The sequence below is a fragment of the Anolis carolinensis genome, unplaced genomic scaffold, assembly GCF_035594765.1.
Source record: "Anolis carolinensis isolate JA03-04 unplaced genomic scaffold, rAnoCar3.1.pri scaffold_10, whole genome shotgun sequence".
Lineage (NCBI taxonomy): Eukaryota > Metazoa > Chordata > Lepidosauria > Squamata > Dactyloidae > Anolis > Anolis carolinensis.
In genome coordinates, this window is record NW_026943821.1 from 2,454,033 (window position 1) to 2,475,522 (window position 21,490).

The window sequence follows — 21,490 nt, forward strand, 5'->3', positions numbered from 1 at the left end:
TCTGTGAGGGGAAGGCAAGGCTTTAGCGGCCCGCCCTTGGCTTTATTCTCTCAGCCAGCAGCGATGGCTCTTCGTGGTTGACCGAGGGGGCGGCCGGACAGGGGCCTTGGGGTCACACCGCCCTGAGTCCGGCCCCCGGCGTGCGGGGCAGGCACGGCTCTGCCCAGGCGGCTCACTTCTGCGCGGGGATCATGTCGTCGATGGCTTGGCCTTTCTCCAGCTTCTTCTCCATCTCCACCATCAGCTTGACCCCGTCCACCACCAGCTGCACCTGGTAGACTTCGGAGGAGCCCAAGCGGTCAGCGTTGGAGATGTCGAAGACGGCGCCCACGGCCTCCGTATCCACACCGCCTGCCGGGCAAAGGAGACTGAGGCGGAGTCCCGGCCACACGTGTCCCACCCAAGCCTGTTCCTGACCATTGGGCAAATTATTCCCGAGTACTGGTCAAGCTCTGGCTTGTTCTTGACCATTAGCCAAAGTCTAGTCTGTTCCTAACAGGTACTGGCCTGTTCTTAATCATGGGTCAAACTCTAGCATATTTTTGGTGTCTTCCTGACCATTGGTCAAACTGCTTGAGCACTGGTCAAACTATGGCCTGTTCCTAACCATTGGTCCAGCTCTGGCCTGTTCCTAATCATGGGTCAAACTCTAGTCTATTTTTGATCAAACTGTGGTCTGTTCCTGACCATTTATCAAACTTTGGTTTATTCCTGAGAAATGGTCAAACTAGTCTGTTCCTAACCATTGGTCAAGCTCTGGCCTGTTCTTGGCTATTGGTCAAACTCTAGTCTGTTCCTGACCATTGGTCACGCTCTGGCCTGTTCCTAATCATACGAGGATTATCCAGAAAGTAGATTACGTTTTGTAATTAAAAATGAACAAAGTATAGGAGAAAACATTTACCATATGCAGTTGAAAGCCAGACCCAAATACCACTTCTCAACATAGTCCCCATTCAAATCTAGGCACTTATCATAGCAATGAATGAGCTTGGCAACTACTTCCCCACAAAACTCTGCCGCTTGCGTCCTCAACCACTTGTTTCCAACAATGGGGGCGTGGCTGGCAACGCAGCGTTTTGGCAATGCTGCGCAGCTGCGGGAAGGGGTGACCGGCTTGTTGAGGACGCAAGAGGCAGCGTTTTGTGGGGAAGGAGTTGCCAAGCTCATTCATCTCTATGATAAGTGCCTAGATTTGAATGGCGACTACGTGAGATGTGGTATTTGGGTGTAGCTTTCAACTGCATATGATAAATGTTTTCTCCTATACTTCGTTTATTTTTAATTCCAAAACATAATCTACTTTGTGGATAGCCCTCGTATTGTTGGTGCCTTCCTGACAATTGGACAAACTATTCTTGAGCACTGGTCAAACTCTGGCCTGTTCCTAACCATTGGTCCAGCTCTGGCCTGTTCCTAATCATGGGTCTAGTCTATTTTTGATCAAACTGTGGTCTGTTCCTGACCACTGATCAAACTTTGGTCTGTTCCTGAGAACTGGTCAAACTAGTCTGTTCCTAACCATTGGTCAAGCTCTGGCGTGTTCTTGACTATTAGTCAAACTTTAGTCTGTTCCGGACCATTGGTCAAACTTTGATCTGTTCCTGAGAACTGGTCAAATTTCAGTCTGTTTCTGATCATTGATCAAAGTCTAGTCTGATCTTGATCATTGGTTAAACTGTTTCTGATCATTGGTCAAGCTCTGGCCTGTTCCTGAACATCGGTCAAGCTGTAGTTTGTTCCTGACCATTGATCAAACTTTAGTCTATTTTGGTCAAACTTTGGTGTGTTCTTGACCACTGGTCAAACTATTCCTGAACATTGATCAAACCTTGCCCTGTCCCTGACCATTGATCAAAGTCTAGTCTAGTCCTGATCATTGGTCAAACTCTTCCTGAGCACTGGTCAAGCTCTAGCATGTTCCTAGCCATTAGTCAAACTTTGGCCTGTTCTAGACCACTGGTCAAACTTTAGTCTCTTTTTGGTCAAATTTGGGTCTGTTTCTCACTGTTTGTCAACAAGGGCAGGTGGGCAGCCATACCTGTGCCACGCTTCTGTAGGCGGAGGCGTGTCAGGATCTCCTCGAACTTGGCGTGTTTGCTGAGGTGGGGCAGCTTGACGTGGACGCCGCCACGGAGGCCGGTGCCCAGGTTGGAGGGACAGGTCAAGACGTAGCCCAGGTGCTCGTTCCAGCTGAAGGGGTGGCCGGCCTGCTTGAAGATCTCCTCAATCTTCCCGAGGAAAAACAAAAACAACGCGATGACTTCCGGAACCCCAATAAATACATATATTGATACAGAATCCTAGCATTAGAAGGGACACCCAAAGGTCATATAGTCCAACTCCATATATATATATATATATATATATATATATATATATATATATATAGCTAGAGTGGGAAGGGACCTCCAAAGGAGATCCAGTCCAACTTCTGAGAAATACATAGATAGAAAGAAAGATAAATAGGGATTCCTGGATTTGGAAGGGACCCCTAAAGGCCATCCAGTCTAACCACTGAAGAAATAGATAGATAGTAGAGAATTCTAGCATTTGAAGGGACCCCCAAAGCTCATCCAGTCCAACCACTGAGGATATATATATATATATATATGTGTGTGTGTGTGTGTGTGTGTGTGTGTGTGTGTGTGTGTGTGTGTGTGTATGTGTGTATATATATAGAGCACCCTGGAATTGGAAGGGACACTCAAAGGTCATCCAGTCCAACACCAAAGAAAGAAAGAAAGAAAGAAAGAAAGAAAGAAAGAAAGAAAGAAAGAAAGAAAGAAAGAAAGAAAGAAAGAAAGAAAGAAAGAGAAAATCCTAGAGCTGGAAGGGACCCCCAAAGGTCATCCAGTCCAACACCAAAGAAAGAAAGAAAGAAAGAAAGAAAGAAAGAAAGAAAGAAAGAAAGAAAGAAAGAAAGAAAGAAAGAAAGAAGAAAACATCCTAGAGTTGGAAGGGACCCCCAAAGGCCATCTTGTCCAACCCCCTTCTGCTGAGAAGGAAGATAGAATTACTATTATATTATTATCCAATATTATCTGTTGTTGTTGTTAAGTTGGAAGGGATCCCAAGGGACATCCAGCCCAACTCCCTTCTGCCATAAAGATAGAATTACTATTATATTATTATCCATTATTATCTATCGTTATCTATTACTATTATTATTATTATTATTATTATTATTATTATTATTATTATTATTAGAGTTGGAAGGGAGCCCCAAGGTCCATCTAGTCCCCTTTCGCCATAAAATGTAGAATTACGGTTATATTATTATCCATTATTATGATTAGAGTTGGAACGGACTCCAAAAGTCATTCAGTTCAACCCACTTCTGCCAGGCTGGAAGATAATATTACATTATTATTATTATTATTATTATTATTATTATTATGACACAACGACATTGTATGACACAGCAAACATGATAGATATGCTGGATTCCTTCCAAATCTAATAAACAACAACAACAACAACCACAACAATAATAATAAATGAAATCCAGCATATTATTATTATTATTATTATTATTATTATTATTATTATTATTATTATTATTATTTAGAGTTGGAAGGAATCCCAAAGGTCATCCAGTCCAACCACCCTTCTGCCATACAGAAATACACCATCCGATCCCTCCCGACAGATGTCAATACAGCTTCTGTTTAAAGACTTCCATAGTGTCCTAGTCCACGAAAGGTGATCCAGAAGAGAGTGGGACTATGACTTCCCTCAATTTGGACACGAGAGCCCTATGGAGGCAGCCTAGAATCGCATTGGCCTTTTTCGCTGCAGCGTCACACTGTCGACACGGAAGGTTTGAGGAAGCTCACCTTTTGGAGGCCGACGCAGAAGCGCCGGAAGACCTCCTTCATGTTGCCGCCCTTCTGCATGGAGATGACGCGGAGATGGTCCTCCTCATTCACCCAGACCAGGAAGGTCTTGTTGTCGTTGTGCCTGGAAAGGGAGATACAACGTCAAGGATATTGCATCATGTCATGTCAAAAAATTGAAAAAATTCAGTTCCTGGTTTGAAAGTATCATTTCTTGTTTACATGTGCAGTCATTGCTTTGAAATAAGTTACTGTACAGTAAATAAATTTACCATATATACTCGAGTATAAGCCGACCCGAATATAAGCCGAGGCACCTAATTTTACCGCAAAAAAACTGGGAAAACATTGACTCCAGTATAAGCCGAGATACCAATAAAATTCCATTAATTGAGGCATCAGTAGTTTAAATGTTTTGAATCTTTACATCAAACTGTAATTTAAGATAAGACTGTTCAACTCTGATTAAATCATTATTCTCATCTTCTTCAATGTAAATGTGCTTTTAATAATAATAGAGTAAAATAATAAATGTATCAATACAGTAGAGTCTCACTTATCCAAGCCTTGCTTATCCAAGCTACTGGATTATCCAAGCCATTTTTGTAGTCAATGTTTTCAATATATCATGATATTTTGGTGCTAAATTCAAAAATACAGTAATTACAACATAATTTTGTATGTTTTGGCGCTTAATTTGTAAAAATCATAACTTAATCTGATGTTTAATAGGCTTTTCCTTAATCCCTCCTTATTATCCAAGATATTTGCTTATCCAAGCTTCTGCCGGCCCGTTTAGCTTGGATAAGTGAGACTCTACTGTAATAATAAAAATAGAGTAAAATAAATGTAAAAGTAACAATAATAATAGAGTAAAATAATAAATGTATCAATACAGTAGAGTCTCACTTATCCAAGCCTTGCTTATCCAAGCTTCTGGATTATCCAAGCCATTTTTGTAGTCAATGTTTTCAATATATCATGATATTTTGGTGCTAAATTCAAAAATACAGTAATTACAACATAATTTTGTATGTTTTGGCGCTTAATTTGTAAAAATCATAACTTAATCTGATGTTTAATAGGCTTTTCCTTAATCCCTCCTTATTATCCAAGATATTTGCTTATCCAAGCTTCTGCCGGCCCGTTTAGCTTGGATAAGTGAGACTCTACTGTAATAATAAAAATAGAGTAAAATAAATATAAAAGTAACAATAATAATAGAGTAAAATAATAAATGTAATAATAATAATTAATAGAGTAAAATAATAAATGTAGCAATACCAATAATAATAGAGAAAAATAATAAATATATACTCGAGTATAAGCCGACCTGAATATAAGCCCACCAAGACCCTCACCTGAGTATAAGCCAAGGAGTTTTTTTCCAGTTCTAAAAAAGGGCTGAAAAACTAGGCTTATACTCAAGTAAAACTAGGCTTATACTCGAGTATATACAGTATTTCTTTATTTAGTGTATTTATACCGCTCTCTCTCACCCCATGGCGGATTCAAAACGGCTTACAACATGGCAGCATACACAATCAAATAAAACACAATACATCATATACAGTAGAGTCCCACTTAACCAACATTCACTTATCCAACGTTCTGGATTATCCAGCGCAGTCTGTCTTTTAGTAGTATAATATAAAAGTTTAATAAACTTTTCCCATGTTTTTAGAATAGAGCCAATTAGAAAACTCCATCAATAACCCAGGAACAAAAATTGTGTTACAACTTGAATGCACAGAGGATGGGAAATGAACCTGGATGAACGAGATGAACTTGACCTCTTAACACTGGAAGGCCAAGATGATCTGTAACACTGGAAGCTAAGCAGGGCCAGCCCTGGCTAGGACTTGGATGGGAGCCCACTTAATATATCCCATGGTTCATAGGGTCACCACCAATCAGGCCATGGTTCATGAGGTCACCACCGATCGGGCCATGGTTCATGGGGTCACCACCGATCGGGCCATGGTTCATGGGGTCACCACCGATCGGGCCATGGTTCATAGAGTCACCACCAATCGGGCCACGGTTCATGGGGTCACTACCAATCAGGCCACAGTTCATAGGGTCACCACCAATCGGGCCACGGTTCATAGGGTCACCACCAATCGGGCCACGGTTCATAGGGTCACCACCAATCGGGCCATGGTTCATGGGGTCACCACCAATCAGGCCACGGTTCATAGGGTCACCACCAAGTGGGCCACGGTTCATAGGGTCACCACCAATCGGGCCATGGTTCATGGGGTCACCACCAATCAGACCATATTTCATAGGGTCACCACCAAACAGGCCATGGTCTATAGAGTCACCACCAATCGGGCCATGGTTCATGGGGTCACCACCAATCAGGCCACGGTTGATAGGGTCACCACCAACCAGGCCATGGATCATAAAGGTCACCACCAACTAGGCCATGGTTCATAGGGTCACCACCAATCAGGCCATGGTTCATAGGGTCACCACCAATCAGGCCATGGTTCATAGGGTCACCACCAATCAGGCCATGGTTCATGGGGTCACCACCGATCGGGCCATGGTTCATGGGGTCACCACCGATCGGGCCATGGTTCATGGGGTCACCACCGATCGGGCCATGGTTCATGGGGTCACCACCGATCGGGCCATGGTTCATGGGGTCACCACCGATCGGGCCACGGTTCATAGGGTCACCACCAATCAGGCCATGGTTCATAGGGTCACCGCCAATCAGGCCTCGACCAACTTCAGCCCTACCGGTTGTTAGGAATGGTGGGAGTCCAAAACACCTGGAGAAAGGGCCAAACTGGTATGCTCCTGCCATTGGATGCCAGGCTTACCAGATGCCGCGGGCGTCAGGCCAGTCTCGGGCCATGCCGGAGGCGAGCAGGAGTGGGGAGACGGGCTTGTCAAAGAGGAAGTGGTCATCGATCAGCTGCTGCTGTTCCGCATCAGTCATGTCCTTCAGGGGATAGTATTTGCCCTTGAACTCTCCGGTCAAGCTGTTCAGAGCTGCCGGGAAAAGGGACACATAGGCATTGAGCTGCATTCGGAGCGCATAACTCCAATCTCATGCTCACTTTCCTGGACTAAACGACCTCTCCAAAATTTAGGTGTGCATTATATCCATGCAATACGGTAATCTCAGTACTGGACCAAAACCAAAGGGAAAGCTGCTGGAGGAGCCCCATCTCTCATGAAATTGCCTTTGCTCAATGCTATGCAATGCTGGGATTTGTATAAATGACCTCTCCAAACTTTAGGTATGCATTATACTCAATGCAATACGGTAATCTTGAAGCAAAAAAACGGGAAGCTGCTTCAGGAGCTGCACCTCTCTGAGGGACTTCATCTCATTTAATTGCCTTGGCTCAATGCTATGCAATGCTGGGATTTGTAGTTTGGTGAGGCTACAGCCCTCTTTGGCAGAGAAGACTCAAGGCCTTGTCAAACTACAACTCCCACAATTCCATAGCATCAAACCAAGGCAATTTAAAGCGAATTCATTCTACAGATGCACCCCAAGGTTTTCTCTTTCCATCGCTGGAAATAATAATAATAATAATAATAATAATAATAATAATAATAATAATAATAATAATAATAACAATAATCTTGTTTGCCGTGTCAAACAATGTTGTTGTGTCAATTATTATTATTCCCATACTCCATTTTCTTGATGGAATCCCTTTTTGGCATTGTCTTTGTAACTTGCTTATCTCACTTATCCAAAACTACAATTCCCATTATCCCATGGCATTGAGGCACTTATCCAGCACTCACTTATCCAACGTTCTGGATTATCCAACACATTTTTGTAGTCAATGTTTCCAATATATCATGATATTTTGGTGCGAAATTCGTAAATACAGTAATTACTACGTAGCATTACTGCATACTGAACTACTTTTTCTGCCAGATTTGTTGTATAACATGATGTTTTGGTGCTTAATTTGTAAAATCATAACTTAATTTGATGTTTAATAGGCTTCTCCTTATTCTCTCCTTATTATCCAACATATTCGCTTATCCAACGTTCTGCCGGCCCGTTTATGTTGGATAAGTGAGACTCTACTGTATTATTATTATTATTATTATTATTATTATTATTATTATTATTATTATTATTATTATTCTAAGCAGGCTGCAACTGTAATGGCCAAATCACAAAGAGTGCATTTTTTTGCCATTGCACATTACATTTGGCAGCAATTTTATTTCAGTTTCAGGGTTTGGAAAATTTAGGTGCGCATTAGATTCCAATAAATACGGTAATGCAGTTTGCCAAAACTTGAACCACCATGGCTCCATACTACAGAATCATGGGAGTTATAGTTATACTACAATGCCATGACCCCCATGCTATGGAATGGTGGGAGTTGTAGTTTTACTAAGGGCGCGCATCTACAATCCCATGGCCCCCATGCTATGGAATGGTGGGAGTTGTAGTTTTACTAAGGGCGCGCATCTACAATCCCATGGCCCCCATGCTATGGAATGGTGGGAGTTGTAGTTTTACTAAGGGCGCGCATCTACAATCCCATGGCCCCCATGCTATGGAATGGTGGGAGTTGTAGTTTTACTAAGGGCGCGCATCTACAATCCCATGGCCCCCATGCTATGGAATGGTGGGAGTTGTAGTTTTACTAAGGGCGCACATCTACAATCCCATGACCCCCATGCTATGGAATGGTGGGAGTTGTAGTTTTACCAAAGGTGCACCTACTCTGCCAAATGGATGCAATTTGACACCAAGGTTCAAGTTGATGGAGGGTCAGAGAAGTTCTAGTTAGCAGTGAATGAGGGAGACCTTGGGAAACTACAACTCCCAGGACTCCACAGATGGGTCTGGGGCAGTTCAAACGGCATCACCCATGGAAGCCCTGGTGCCGTTTTTACCCTTGATGGAGAGGGCCTCCACGGCGCGGCGCTCCCCACGGCTGCAGTGGGGGGGCAGGGTGTAGCCCTTGATGCTGCGTCCCGTCCGCACGCGGCTGCTGAAGACGTAGTTGGGGTCCAGGTCATCTCCACCCTGCGAAGAAAGGGAAGAGGCTTGTTGTATGTTTTCCGGGCTATATGGCTATGTTCCAGAAGCATTCTCTCCTGACATTTCGCCCACATCTATGGCAGGCATCCTCAGAGGTTGTGAGGTATATATCTCAAGGTATCTCCAACTTATGGTCACCTAAGATATCTCAAGTTATCTCCAATTTATGGTCATTTCAAGGTATCTCCAATTTAGAGTCACTTAAGATATCTCAAGTTATCTCCAATTTATGGTCATCTCAAGGTATCTCCAACTTATGGTCATCTAGGATATCTCAAGGTCTCTCCAACTTACGGCCATTTAAGATATCTCAAGGTATCTCCAATTTATGGTCACTTAAGATATCTCAAGTTATCTCCAATTTATGGTCATCTCAAGGTATCTCCAATTTATGGTCATCTCAAGGTATCTCCAACTTACGGCCATCTAAGATATCTCAAGGTATCTCCAACTTACGGCCATCTAAGATATCTCAAGGTATCTCCAATTTATGGTCATCTCAAGATATCTCAAGGTATCTCCAATTTATGGTCATCTAAGATTTTTTAGTGTATCTCCATTTTATGGCCATCTAGGATATCTCAAGGTATCTCCAACTCATGGTGATCTAAGATATCTCAAGTTATCTCCAATTTATGGTCATCTCAAGGTATCTCCAATTTATGGTCATCTCAAGGTATCTCCAACTTACGGCCATCTAGGATATCTTAAGGTATTTCCAACTTATGGTCATCTAGGACATCTCAAGGTATCTCCATTTTATGGCCATCTAAGATATCTCAAGGTATCTCTAACTTACAGCCATCTAAGATATCTCAAGGTATCTCCAATTTATGGTCATCTAAGATATCTCAAGGTATCTCTAACTTATGGTCATCTAACATATCTCATGGTATATCCAACTTATGATTAAGATATCTCAAGGTATCTCCAACTTACGGCCATCTAAGATATCTCAAGGTATCTCCAACTTACGGCCATCTAAGATATCTCAAGGTATCTCCAATTTATGGTCATCTCAAGATATCTCAAGGTATCTCCAATTTATGGTCATCTAAGATTTTTTAGTGTATCTCCATTTTATGGCCATCTAGGATATCTCAAGGTATCTCCAACTCATGGTGATCTAAGATAGCTCAAGGTGTTTCCAATTTATGGTCATCTCAGATATCTCAAATTATCTCTATGGTCATCTCAGATATTTCAAGGTATCTTCAATTTGTGGCCATCTGGGATATCTCAAGGTATCTCCAACTTACAGCCATCTAAGATATCGCAAGGTATCTCCAATTTATGGTCATCTCAAGGTATCTCCAACTTACGGTCACCTAGGATATCTCAAGGTATCTCCAACTTACAGCCATCTAAGATATCTCAAGGCATCTCCAATTTATGGTCATCTCAAGGTATCTCAAGGTATCTCCAATTTATGGTCATCTAAGATATGTCAGTGTATCTCCATTTTATGGCCATCTAGGATAGCTCAAGGTATCTCCAACTCATGGTGATCTAAGATAGCTCAAGGTGTTTCCAATTTATGGTCATCTCAGATATCTCAAATTATCTCCACGGTCATCTCAGATATTTCAAGGTATCTCCAATTTGTGGCCATCTGGGATATCTCAAGGTATCTCCAACTTACGGCCATCTGGGATATCTCAAGGTATCTCCAATTTATGGTCATCTAAGATATCTCAAGGTATCTCCAACTTACAGCCATCTGAGATATCTCAAGGTATCTCCAATTTATGGTCATCTAGGATATCTCAAGTTATCTCCAATTTATGGTCATCTCAAGGTATCTCCAATTTATGGTCATCTAGGATATCTCAAGGTATCTCCAATGAATGGTCATCTAGGATATCTCAAGTTATCTCCAATTTATGGTCCTCTCAAGGTATCTCCAATTTATGGTCATCTAGGATATCTCAAGGTATCTCCAATTTATGGTCATCTAGGATATCTCAAGGTATCTCCAATTTATGGTCATCTAGGATATCTCAAGGTATCTCCAATGAATGGTCATCTAGGATATCTCAAGTTATCTCCAATTTATGGTCATCTCAAGGTATCTCCAATTTATGGTCATCTAGGATATCTCAAGGTATCTCCAATTTATGGTCATCTAGGATATCTCAAGGTATCTCCAACTTATGGTCATCTAGGATATCTCAAGGTCTCTCCAACTTACGGCCATTTAAGATATCTCAAGGTATCTCCAATTTATGGTCACTTAAGATATCTCAAGTTATCTCCAATTTATGGTCATCTCAAGGTATCTCCAATTTATGGTCATCTCAAGGTATCTCCAACTTACGGCCATCTAAGATATCTCAAGGTATCTCCAACTTACGGCCATCTAAGATATCTCAAGGTATCTCCAATTTATGGTCATCTCAAGATATCTCAAGGTATCTCCAATTTATGGTCATCTAAGATTTTTTAGTGTATCTCCATTTTATGGCCATCTAGGATATCTCAAGGTATCTCCAACTCATGGTGATCTAAGATATCTCAAGTTATCTCCAATTTATGGTCATCTCAAGGTATCTCCAATTTATGGTCATCTCAAGGTATCTCCAACTTACGGCCATCTAGGATATCTTAAGGTATTTCCAACTTATGGTCATCTAGGACATCTCAAGGTATCTCCATTTTATGGCCATCTAAGATATCTCAAGGTATCTCTAACTTACAGCCATCTAAGATATCTCAAGGTATCTCCAATTTATGGTCATCTAAGATATCTCAAGGTATCTCTAACTTATGGTCATCTAACATATCTCATGGTATATCCAACTTATGATTAAGATATCTCAAGGTATCTCCAACTTACGGCCATCTAAGATATCTCAAGGTATCTCCAACTTACGGCCATCTAAGATATCTCAAGGTATCTCCAATTTATGGTCATCTCAAGATATCTCAAGGTATCTCCAATTTATGGTCATCTAAGATTTTTTAGTGTATCTCCATTTTATGGCCATCTAGGATATCTCAAGGTATCTCCAACTCATGGTGATCTAAGATAGCTCAAGGTGTTTCCAATTTATGGTCATCTCAGATATCTCAAATTATCTCTATGGTCATCTCAGATATTTCAAGGTATCTTCAATTTGTGGCCATCTGGGATATCTCAAGGTATCTCCAACTTACAGCCATCTAAGATATCGCAAGGTATCTCCAATTTATGGTCATCTCAAGGTATCTCCAACTTACGGTCACCTAGGATATCTCAAGGTATCTCCAACTTACAGCCATCTAAGATATCTCAAGGCATCTCCAATTTATGGTCATCTCAAGGTATCTCAAGGTATCTCCAATTTATGGTCATCTAAGATATGTCAGTGTATCTCCATTTTATGGCCATCTAGGATAGCTCAAGGTATCTCCAACTCATGGTGATCTAAGATAGCTCAAGGTGTTTCCAATTTATGGTCATCTCAGATATCTCAAATTATCTCCACGGTCATCTCAGATATTTCAAGGTATCTCCAATTTGTGGCCATCTGGGATATCTCAAGGTATCTCCAACTTACGGCCATCTAGGATATCTCAAGGTATCTCCAATTTATGGTCATCTAAGATATCTCAAGGTATCTCCAACTTACAGCCATCTGAGATATCTCAAGGTATCTCCAATTTATGGTCATCTAGGATATCTCAAGTTATCTCCAATTTATGGTCATCTCAAGGTATCTCCAATTTATGGTCATCTAGGATATCTCAAGGTATCTCCAATGAATGGTCATCTAGGATATCTCAAGTTATCTCCAATTTATGGTCCTCTCAAGGTATCTCCAATTTATGGTCATCTAGGATATCTCAAGGTATCTCCAATTTATGGTCATCTAGGATATCTCAAGGTATCTCCAATTTATGGTCATCTAGGATATCTCAAGGTATCTCCAATGAATGGTCATCTAGGATATCTCAAGTTATCTCCAATTTATGGTCATCTCAAGGTATCTCCAATTTATGGTCATCTAGGATATCTCAAGGTATCTCCAATTTATGGTCATCTAGGATATCTCAAGGTATCTCCAATTTATGGTCATCTAGGATATCTCAAGGTATCTCCAATGAATGGTCATCTAGGATATCTCAAGTTATCTCCAATTTATGGTCATCTCAAGGTATCTCCAATTTATGGTCATCTAGGATATCTCAAGGTATCTCCAATTTATGGTCATCTAGGATATCTCAAGGTATCTCCAATTTATGGTCATCTAGGATATCTCAAGGTATCTCCAATGAATGGTCATCTAGGATATCTCAAGTTATCTCCAATTTATGGTCATCTCAAGGTATCTCCAATTTATGGTCATCTAGGATATCTCAAGGTATCTCCAATTTATGGTCATCTAGGATATCTCAAGGTATCTCCAATTTATGGTCATCTAGGATATCTCAAGGTATCTCCAATGAATGGTCATCTAGGATATCTCAAGTTATCTCCAATTTATGGTCATCTCAAGGTATCTCCAATTTATGGTCATCTAGGATATCTCAAGGTATCTCCAATTTATGGTCATCTAGGATATCTCAAGGTATCTCCAATTTATGGTCATCTAGGATATCTCAAGGTATCTCCAATGAATGGTCATCTAGGATATCTCAAGTTATCTCCAATTTATGGTCATCTCAAGGTATCTCCAATTTATGGTCATCTAGGATATCTCAAGGTATCTCCAATGAATGGTCATCTAGGATATCTCAAGTTATCTCCAATTTATGGTCCTCTCAAGGTATCTCCAATTTATGGTCATCTAGGATATCTCAAGGTATCTCCAATTTATGGTCATCTAGGATATCTCAAGGTATCTCCAATTTATGGTCATCTAGGATATCTCAAGGTATCTCCAATGAATGGTCATCTAGGATATCTCAAGTTATCTCCAATTTATGGTCATCTCAAGGTATCTCCAATTTATGGTCATCTAGGATATCTCAAGGTATCTCCAATGAATGGTCATCTAGGATATCTCAAGGTATCTCCAATTTATGGTCATCTAGGATATCTCAAGGTATCTCCAATTTACGGGCCCACCCAGCAGCACTCACCTTCAGGTTCTCATGGTTGAGGTCTGTCTTGTGCTTGTCGGTGGCCTTGTAGCCTCCGTGACGGTCTGAGATGATGGGGTCAAAGAGCTCCTTGAAGACGTCGTAGCACTCCTCGTCTCCGGCCACGCAGCCCACGGTCATGATGAAAGGGTGGCCTGCACGTGGCAAACAAACCATAACCCAATAAACTCATTGCCGTTTAGATCCTCTTTCCATATCTCGACTGGTGTTTACCTCCGTTTGTAGTGTTTTTCAACTATAAACGAAACCCATCAAGACTTTCTCCTTTGCTCATTTCCATTTTAATATCTGATCAAAATCCATTTCTGGACTTTCCTTTCTCATCCATTTTTATCACATTTTTATTTATTTATTACAGGAGTTTTAGCAGTGATTAGTGTTGATTCGTCTGTGTATTTTACTTTTTCCCACTTTATAACGATCATTGCAAGACCCAACAGAATTGCGTTTTGCTGTTTGGCACTCCACTCGTCACTCCTTGTTAGCTAAAAGTAACTGCACTATTTGGAATGCATACCTTCCCAATTAAAAGTAATTGCACTATCTGGAATGTATTCCTTGTCAGCTAAAAGTAACTGAAATGCATTTTGTGATAGTTAAAAGAAATTGCACTAAATGGAATGCATTCCTTGCCAGTTAAAAGTAATTGCACTATCTAGAATGCATTCCTTGCCAGTTAAAAGTAATTGCACTATTTGGAATGCATTCCTTGTCAGCTAAAAGTAACTGAAATGCATTTTGTGACAGTTAAAAGTAATTGCACTAATTGGAATGCCTTTCTTGCCAGCTAAAAGTAATTGCACTATCTGGAATGCATTCCTTGCCAGTTAAAAGTAGCTGCAATGCCGTTCTTGACAGTTAAAAGTAACAGTACTATTTGGAATGCATCCTTTGCCAGTTAAAGTAATTGCACTAACTGGAATGCATTCCTTGCCAGTTAAAAGTAATTGCATTAACTGGATAACAAACCTTCCCAGTTAAAAGTGTTTTTTTTTTTCTTTCATGTCAGGAGCAACCAGAGGAATGCATTCCTTGCCAGTTAAAAGTAATTGCACTAACTGGAATGCATTGCTTGCCAGTTAAAAGTAGCTGCAATGCAGTTCTTGACAGTTAAAAGTAACCGTACTATTTGGAATGCATCCCTTGCCAGCTACACTCGGGGTGAGAAGAGCAGGATATAAATGTAATAAATAAATAAATAAATAAATAAAAGTAACTGCACTATCTGGAATACATCCTTTGCCAGTACCTGGGTTGTCCACTCCGGTCTGGATGACGTCGTCCACGGTGAAGCCGCTGGGGGTCTCCTTGTCCCTCAGCTTCTTGTAGATGTCCAAGGTCAGGACCTTGGCCATGTGGTTGTTGTGCTTGGTGAGGTCCGGGAACTCCTCCTCCGGCTTGAAGTTGAGCTTGTACTTGTTGTGGGTGTTTCCGAAAGGCATCTTGGCGGCAGGTGGGACCAGTCCTGCGAGGGCATGGAGACACAGGTGAAGCGCTTGGCGAGAAGGCAACAACCGTTTTGGAATGGCCAACTCTCCACTCAAGAAAAGGTCAAAGAAGAGCCCGGCACTCAGCCTGCTCTGTGCCTTAGAGGGGTTTCCAACTACAAGGGGTTTCCAATGTATGGACACCTTCCAAGGGTTTCCAACTTGTGGTGGTCTAAGATGTATCTAATTTATGGTCACCTTCAAGGTATTTCCAACTTATGGTCATCTAAGATATCTCTAACTTATGGAAACCTTCACAAAGTTTCCAACTTCAAGGTATTTCCAACTTATGGTCATCTAAGACATCTCTAACTTATGGACACCTTCAGGAAGTTTCCAACTTCAAGGTATTTCCTATGTATGGCCACCTTCAAGGTACTTCCAACTTAGGGTCATCTAAGATGTCTCAAGGCATTTCCAATTTATGGTCATCTAAGACATCTCAAGGTATTTCCAATTTATGGTCATCTAAGATATCTCAAAGCGTTTCCAATATATGGTCATCTAAGACATCTCAAGGTATTTCCAATTTATGGTCATCTAAGATATCTCAAGGTATTTCCAATTTATGGTCATCTAAGACATCTCAAGGCATTTCCAATTTAGGGTCATCTAAGATATCTCAAGGTATTTCCAATTTATGGTCATCTAAGATATCTCAAGGCATTTCCAATTTAGGGTCATCTAAGATATCTCAAGGTACTTCCAACTTAGGGTCATCTAAGATATCACAAGGTACTTCCAGCTTAGGGTCATCTAAGATATCTCAAGGCATTTCCAACTTACGGTTAGATGACCTTAAGTTGGAAGTACCTTGAGATATCTTAGACGACCCAAAGGTGGAAATGCCTTGAGATATCTTAGATGACCCTAAGTTGGAAGTACCTTGAGATAGATGACCCTAAGTTGGAAGTACCTTGAGATATCTTAGATGACCCTAAGTTGGAAGTACCTTGAGATGTCTTAGATGATCCTAAGTTAGAAGTACCTTGAGATATCTTAGATGACCCTAAGTTGGAAGTACCTTGAGATATCTTAGATGATCCTAAGTTAGAAGTACCTTGAGATATCTTAGATGATCCTAAGTTGGAAGTACCTTGAGATATCTTAGATGACCCTAAGTTGGAAATGGCTTGGGATATCTTAGATGACCCTAAGTTGGAAGTACCTTGAGATATCTTAGATGACCCTAAGTTGGAAATGCCTTGGGATATCTTAGATGACCATAAATTGGAGATACATACATAGGAAATACCTTGAAATATGTTGCCTTGGAGTCCAGTTGAGTCTCCTTCTCTGGAGGTTTTTAAGCAGAGGCTGGATGGCTATCTTTTGGGAGGGCTTAGATTGGTTATTCCTTCATTGGAGAAAGGGATTGGACTGGATGGCCTTTGGGTGCCCCTTCTAGTTCTAGGATTTTATGAAAAACCAGTGGGTGATGATGGACAAATCTTGCCATCTTATAGGAAGCAAACCACTTCCAAAACAACTTTGCCAACAAAGGATTGTGATAAATTGGGGTTGGCTTGAGAAAGTTTGCCAGAGGGATAGCAAACCTATGACATTAGATGACGAAAACGAGGTTAAAATTGGACAACTTTCTTGGGAAACTGAAAACGAATAGGGCGAGCACTGACTTTCCTGCCTTCGGAAGGCCGTGTCAATGTCAAACCTCTGGACGTCAAAGGGGTGGAGAAGCAAACGGGTGGGTGGGATATGTCGACACACCATCCCACCGATCCAGTTGCCCCAATGGGAAACTAACTGGGGATATTTTTAGTCCCTTGAGGGTGGGGATAGATTCCATGTTTTATTTATAGCGGTCAGTTTTTTGCCCAGAAAAGGACCCGATAGAACCTGCTGGCGCAGAAGAGGCCGCATTCCAAGGGATACTTTTTTTGCAAAGTGTCAGCGGTCCCGGGAAACCCAATCGCTGGTCAAGGAGCTTGGCAAAGACCCCGAGAAGAGGAGACCATCGGAGATCCGACGTTCCCTTGTGCCGACCTGCTCAAAATGCTTATGGAAGGGGGAAAAAAACCCAAGTGGGCACCATTCAAGGTCAATGGTCAGCGGAGACATTCGAGGCCAGACCAAAGCTGGGGGAAAAACTGACCCAGGGATAGAAGTCTTTGGGGAGTTCCCTATCACAGGATCCTAGTGTTGGAAGAAGCCCCTAAAGGCCATCTAGTCCGACCCCCTTCTGCCAGGCAGGAATAATAATAATAATAATAATAATAATAATAATAATAATAATAATAATAATAAATGCAAAAGGCCACCCTTTTCGCATCATCCGAAAATACATCACACAGTCCTAGACACTTGGGAAGTGTTCGACTTGTGATTTTGTGATATGAAATCCAGCATATCTATCTTGTTTGCTGTGTCATAATAATAATAATAACAATAATAATAATAATACATCACACAGTCCTAGACACTTGGGAAGTGTTCGACTTGTGATTTTGTGAAACAAAATCCAGCATATCTATCTTGTTTGTTGTGTCATAATAATAATGATGATAATAATAATAATAATAATAATAATAATAATAATAATAATAATAATACATCACACAGTCCTAGACACTTGGGAAGCCTTCGACTTGTGATTTTGTGATACGAAATCCAGCATATCTATCTTGTTTGCTGTGTCATAATAAAATAATACAAAATCCAGCATATCTATCTTTTTGCTGTGTCATAAAATAAAATAATAACAATATACTGCGTCTTTGTGTCAATAATAATAATAAGTCCAACCAACCCCCTTCTGCTAGGCAGGAAGAAATAATAATAATAATAATAATAATAATAATAATAATAATAATAATAATAATAATAAAATACATCCAAAAATACATCACACTTGGGAAGTGTTCGACTTGTGATTTTGTGATACAAAATCCAGCATATCTATCTAGTTTGCTGTGTCATAAAATAAAATAATAATAATAATAATATACTGTGTCTTTGTGTCAATAATAATAATAATACTAATAATAGATAATGATTATGATGATTTTACTACCCATAAGACATAATCGAATCCATCCCTAACAGATGGCCGTCCAGCCTCATAGACATTAGAAGGAGACCCCCCCCCCAGAGGCCATCTAGTCCAACCCCCTTCTGCCAGGCAGGAAGAAATAATAATAATAATAATAATAATAATAATAATAATAATAATAATATACTGTGTCTGTGTCAATAAAAATAATAATAAATGATGACGATGATGATGGTTTTACTACCCAGAAGACATCACCAAATCCTTCCCTGCAGATGGCCATCCAGCCTCATAGACATTAGAAGGAGACACCCCAGAGGCCATCCAGTCCAACCCCCTTCTGCTAGGCAGGAATAATAATAATAATAATAATAATAATAATAATAATAATAATAATAATATACTATGTCTGTGTCAATAATAATAATAATAATAAATGATGATGATGATGATGGTGGTGGTTTTACTACCCAGAAGACATAATCAAATCCTTCCCTACAAATGGCCATTCAGCCTCATAGACATTACAAGAAGACCCCCAGAGGCCATCCAGTCCAACCACGTTCTGCTAGGCAGTAATTATTATTGTTGTTGTTGTTATTGTTATTGTTATTATTGTTTTACCCAGATTACACCATCAAATCCTTCCCTACAGCTGGCCACCCAGCCTCATAGGCATCGCAAAGAGGAAACCGCCAGAGGCCATCCAGTCCAACCCCCTTCCACCAGGCAGCAAGGTACCATTTGATCCCTCCCGACAGATGGCCATCCAGACTGTATTTAATAATAATAATAATAATAAAACTTTATTCATATACCGCCCTATTTCCCGGATGGGACTCAGGGCGGTTTACAGTCATAAAAGCAACACAACATTACATAATGACATAACACACATTATTAAACAAGGTAAAATAGTACAATTATAACGATAAATCACACTTGCATGACCAGATCAAGGGGACGGGAACCATTTAAACATTCTCATAGAGCTGGAAGAGGCCCCAAAGGCTATGTATTTCAACCTTGGTGGTGAAGGCACCATCAAAGCACTCCCGACAGATGGCCATCCAGCCTCATAGGCATTAGAAGGAGGAAGCCACCAGAAGGTACCATTTGATCCCTCCCGACAGATGGCCATCCAGATTGTATTTAAACACTCTCATAGCGCTGGAAGAGGCCCCAAGGGCTATGCAGTCCAACCTGGGTGGTGAAGGCACCACCTAAGCACTCCCGACAGATGGCCACCCAGCCATTGCTTTGATACCCCGAATGTGTCGAGCCCTCCGCTGCCACTTTTTGGTTTCTGCGTGCCTTTGTAAAGACACATTTCTGCAGCCCGGTCTCATGCACCTGCTCCTGTCCATCTCTCTCGCTCCCAATGCAAACAAAATGTTTGTTTGTTTACCTGGTAAGAAGAATCAAAGCCTGCACAATTTTTCCCCGGGGGACCTTGGCGTTGCCTTCTCTCACTTCAGCACAACGGGTGACCCAAAGGTCCAGCCCGGACCCCTAAAGATTATATACCTTGTGCTGGCCTCCCATTGGCTGGCCCTCCACCAGCAGCCAGGCCCTGATTGGACGCCGCTGCTGCCCCATACATGTGGGGCTGGGACCATCTGAGCCCTGCAAAGCAAGCCAGTCCTTTTAAATACCCAGAACAGGCTCCGACCCAGGCGGTATTTTTTACTGCAAGAATAATATCAGGACTTGTCGCCGGAGTTGCCTCTGAGCATGTGAAGAGTTGTGCCTTCCGGAGATTGGGAAGCTATTTATTTTTTCAATTGCTTGGAGCATTGCTTCTTCAAAGCAATTCATTCCTAGTCTTTGGAAAGTTACCACTTTAATGGGACAGTACCATATATACTCGAGTATAAGCCGACCCGAATATAAGCCGAGGCACCTAATTTTACTGCAAAAAAACCTGGGAAAACACTGACTCCATTATAAGCCAAGAGTGGTAAATTTCAGAAATAAAAATAGATACCAATAAAATTACATTACCGTATATACTTGTGTATAAGCCGACCCGAATATAAGCCAAGGCACCTAATTTTACCACAAAAAAACCTGGGAAAACATCGACTCCAGTATAAGCCGAGGGTGGTAAATTTCAGAAATAAAAATAGATACCAATAAAATTACATTACCGTATATACTCGAGTATAAGCCGACCCGAATATAAGCCAAGGCACCTAATTTTACCACAAAAAAACCCTGGGGAAACATTGACTCCAGTATAAGCCAAGGGTGGTAAATTTCAGAAATAAAAATAGATACCAATAAAATTACATTACCGTATATACTCGAGTATAAGCCGACCCGAATATAAGCCGAGGCACCTAATTTTACTGCAAAAAAACCTGGGAAAACACTGACTCCATTATAAGCGGAGGGTGGTAAATTTCAGAAATAAAAATAGATACCAATAAAATTACATTACCGTATATACTTGAGTATAAGCCGACCCAAATATAAGCCAAGGCACCTAATTTTACCACAAAAAACCTGGGAAAACATTGACTCCGGTATAAGCTGAGGGTGGTAAATTTCAGAAATAAAAATAGATACCAATAAAATTACATTACTGTATATACTCGAGTATAAGCCGAACCGAATATAAGCCGAGGCACCTATTTATTTATTTATTTATTTATTTATTTACAGTATTTATATTCCGCCCTTCTCATAGAACAAAGACAGAGGCAAACGCAGGCTCCGAGCTGGCCTCGAACTCATGACCTCTTGGTCAGAGTGATTTGTTGCAGCTGGCTGCAGCCGGCTGCTCACCAGCCTGCGCCACAGCCCTGGTCTAATTTTACCACAAAAAAAACTGGAAAAACTCCGGTATAAGCCGAGGGTGGTAAATTTCAGAAATAAAAATAGACACCAATAAAATTACATTACCGTATATACTCAAGTATAAGCCGACCCGAATATAAGCCGAGGCACCTAATTTTACCACAAAAAAACCCTGGGAAAACATTGACTCCAGTATAAGCTGAGGGTGGTAAATTTCAAAAATAAA

General features: G+C 40.9%; 1 protein-coding gene across 1 annotated transcript; it reads right to left on the reverse strand.

Annotated features, from left to right (window-relative positions):
- On the reverse strand, positions 1 to 19,993 carry ckm (creatine kinase, M-type). Its single transcript, XM_062962901.1, has 8 exons — positions 19,871 to 19,993; positions 15,215 to 15,430; positions 13,945 to 14,099; positions 8,733 to 8,865; positions 6,674 to 6,845; positions 3,840 to 3,963; positions 2,042 to 2,231; positions 1 to 351 (listed from the first exon to the last, which is right to left on the reverse strand). Exons 2-8 carry the CDS (start codon positions 15,405 to 15,407, stop codon positions 173 to 175), a joined length of 1,146 nt encoding a protein of 381 aa, XP_062818971.1. The 5' UTR covers positions 15,408 to 15,430; positions 19,871 to 19,993; the 3' UTR covers positions 1 to 172.
- Positions 19,994 to 21,490: the final 1,497 nt, after the last annotated feature.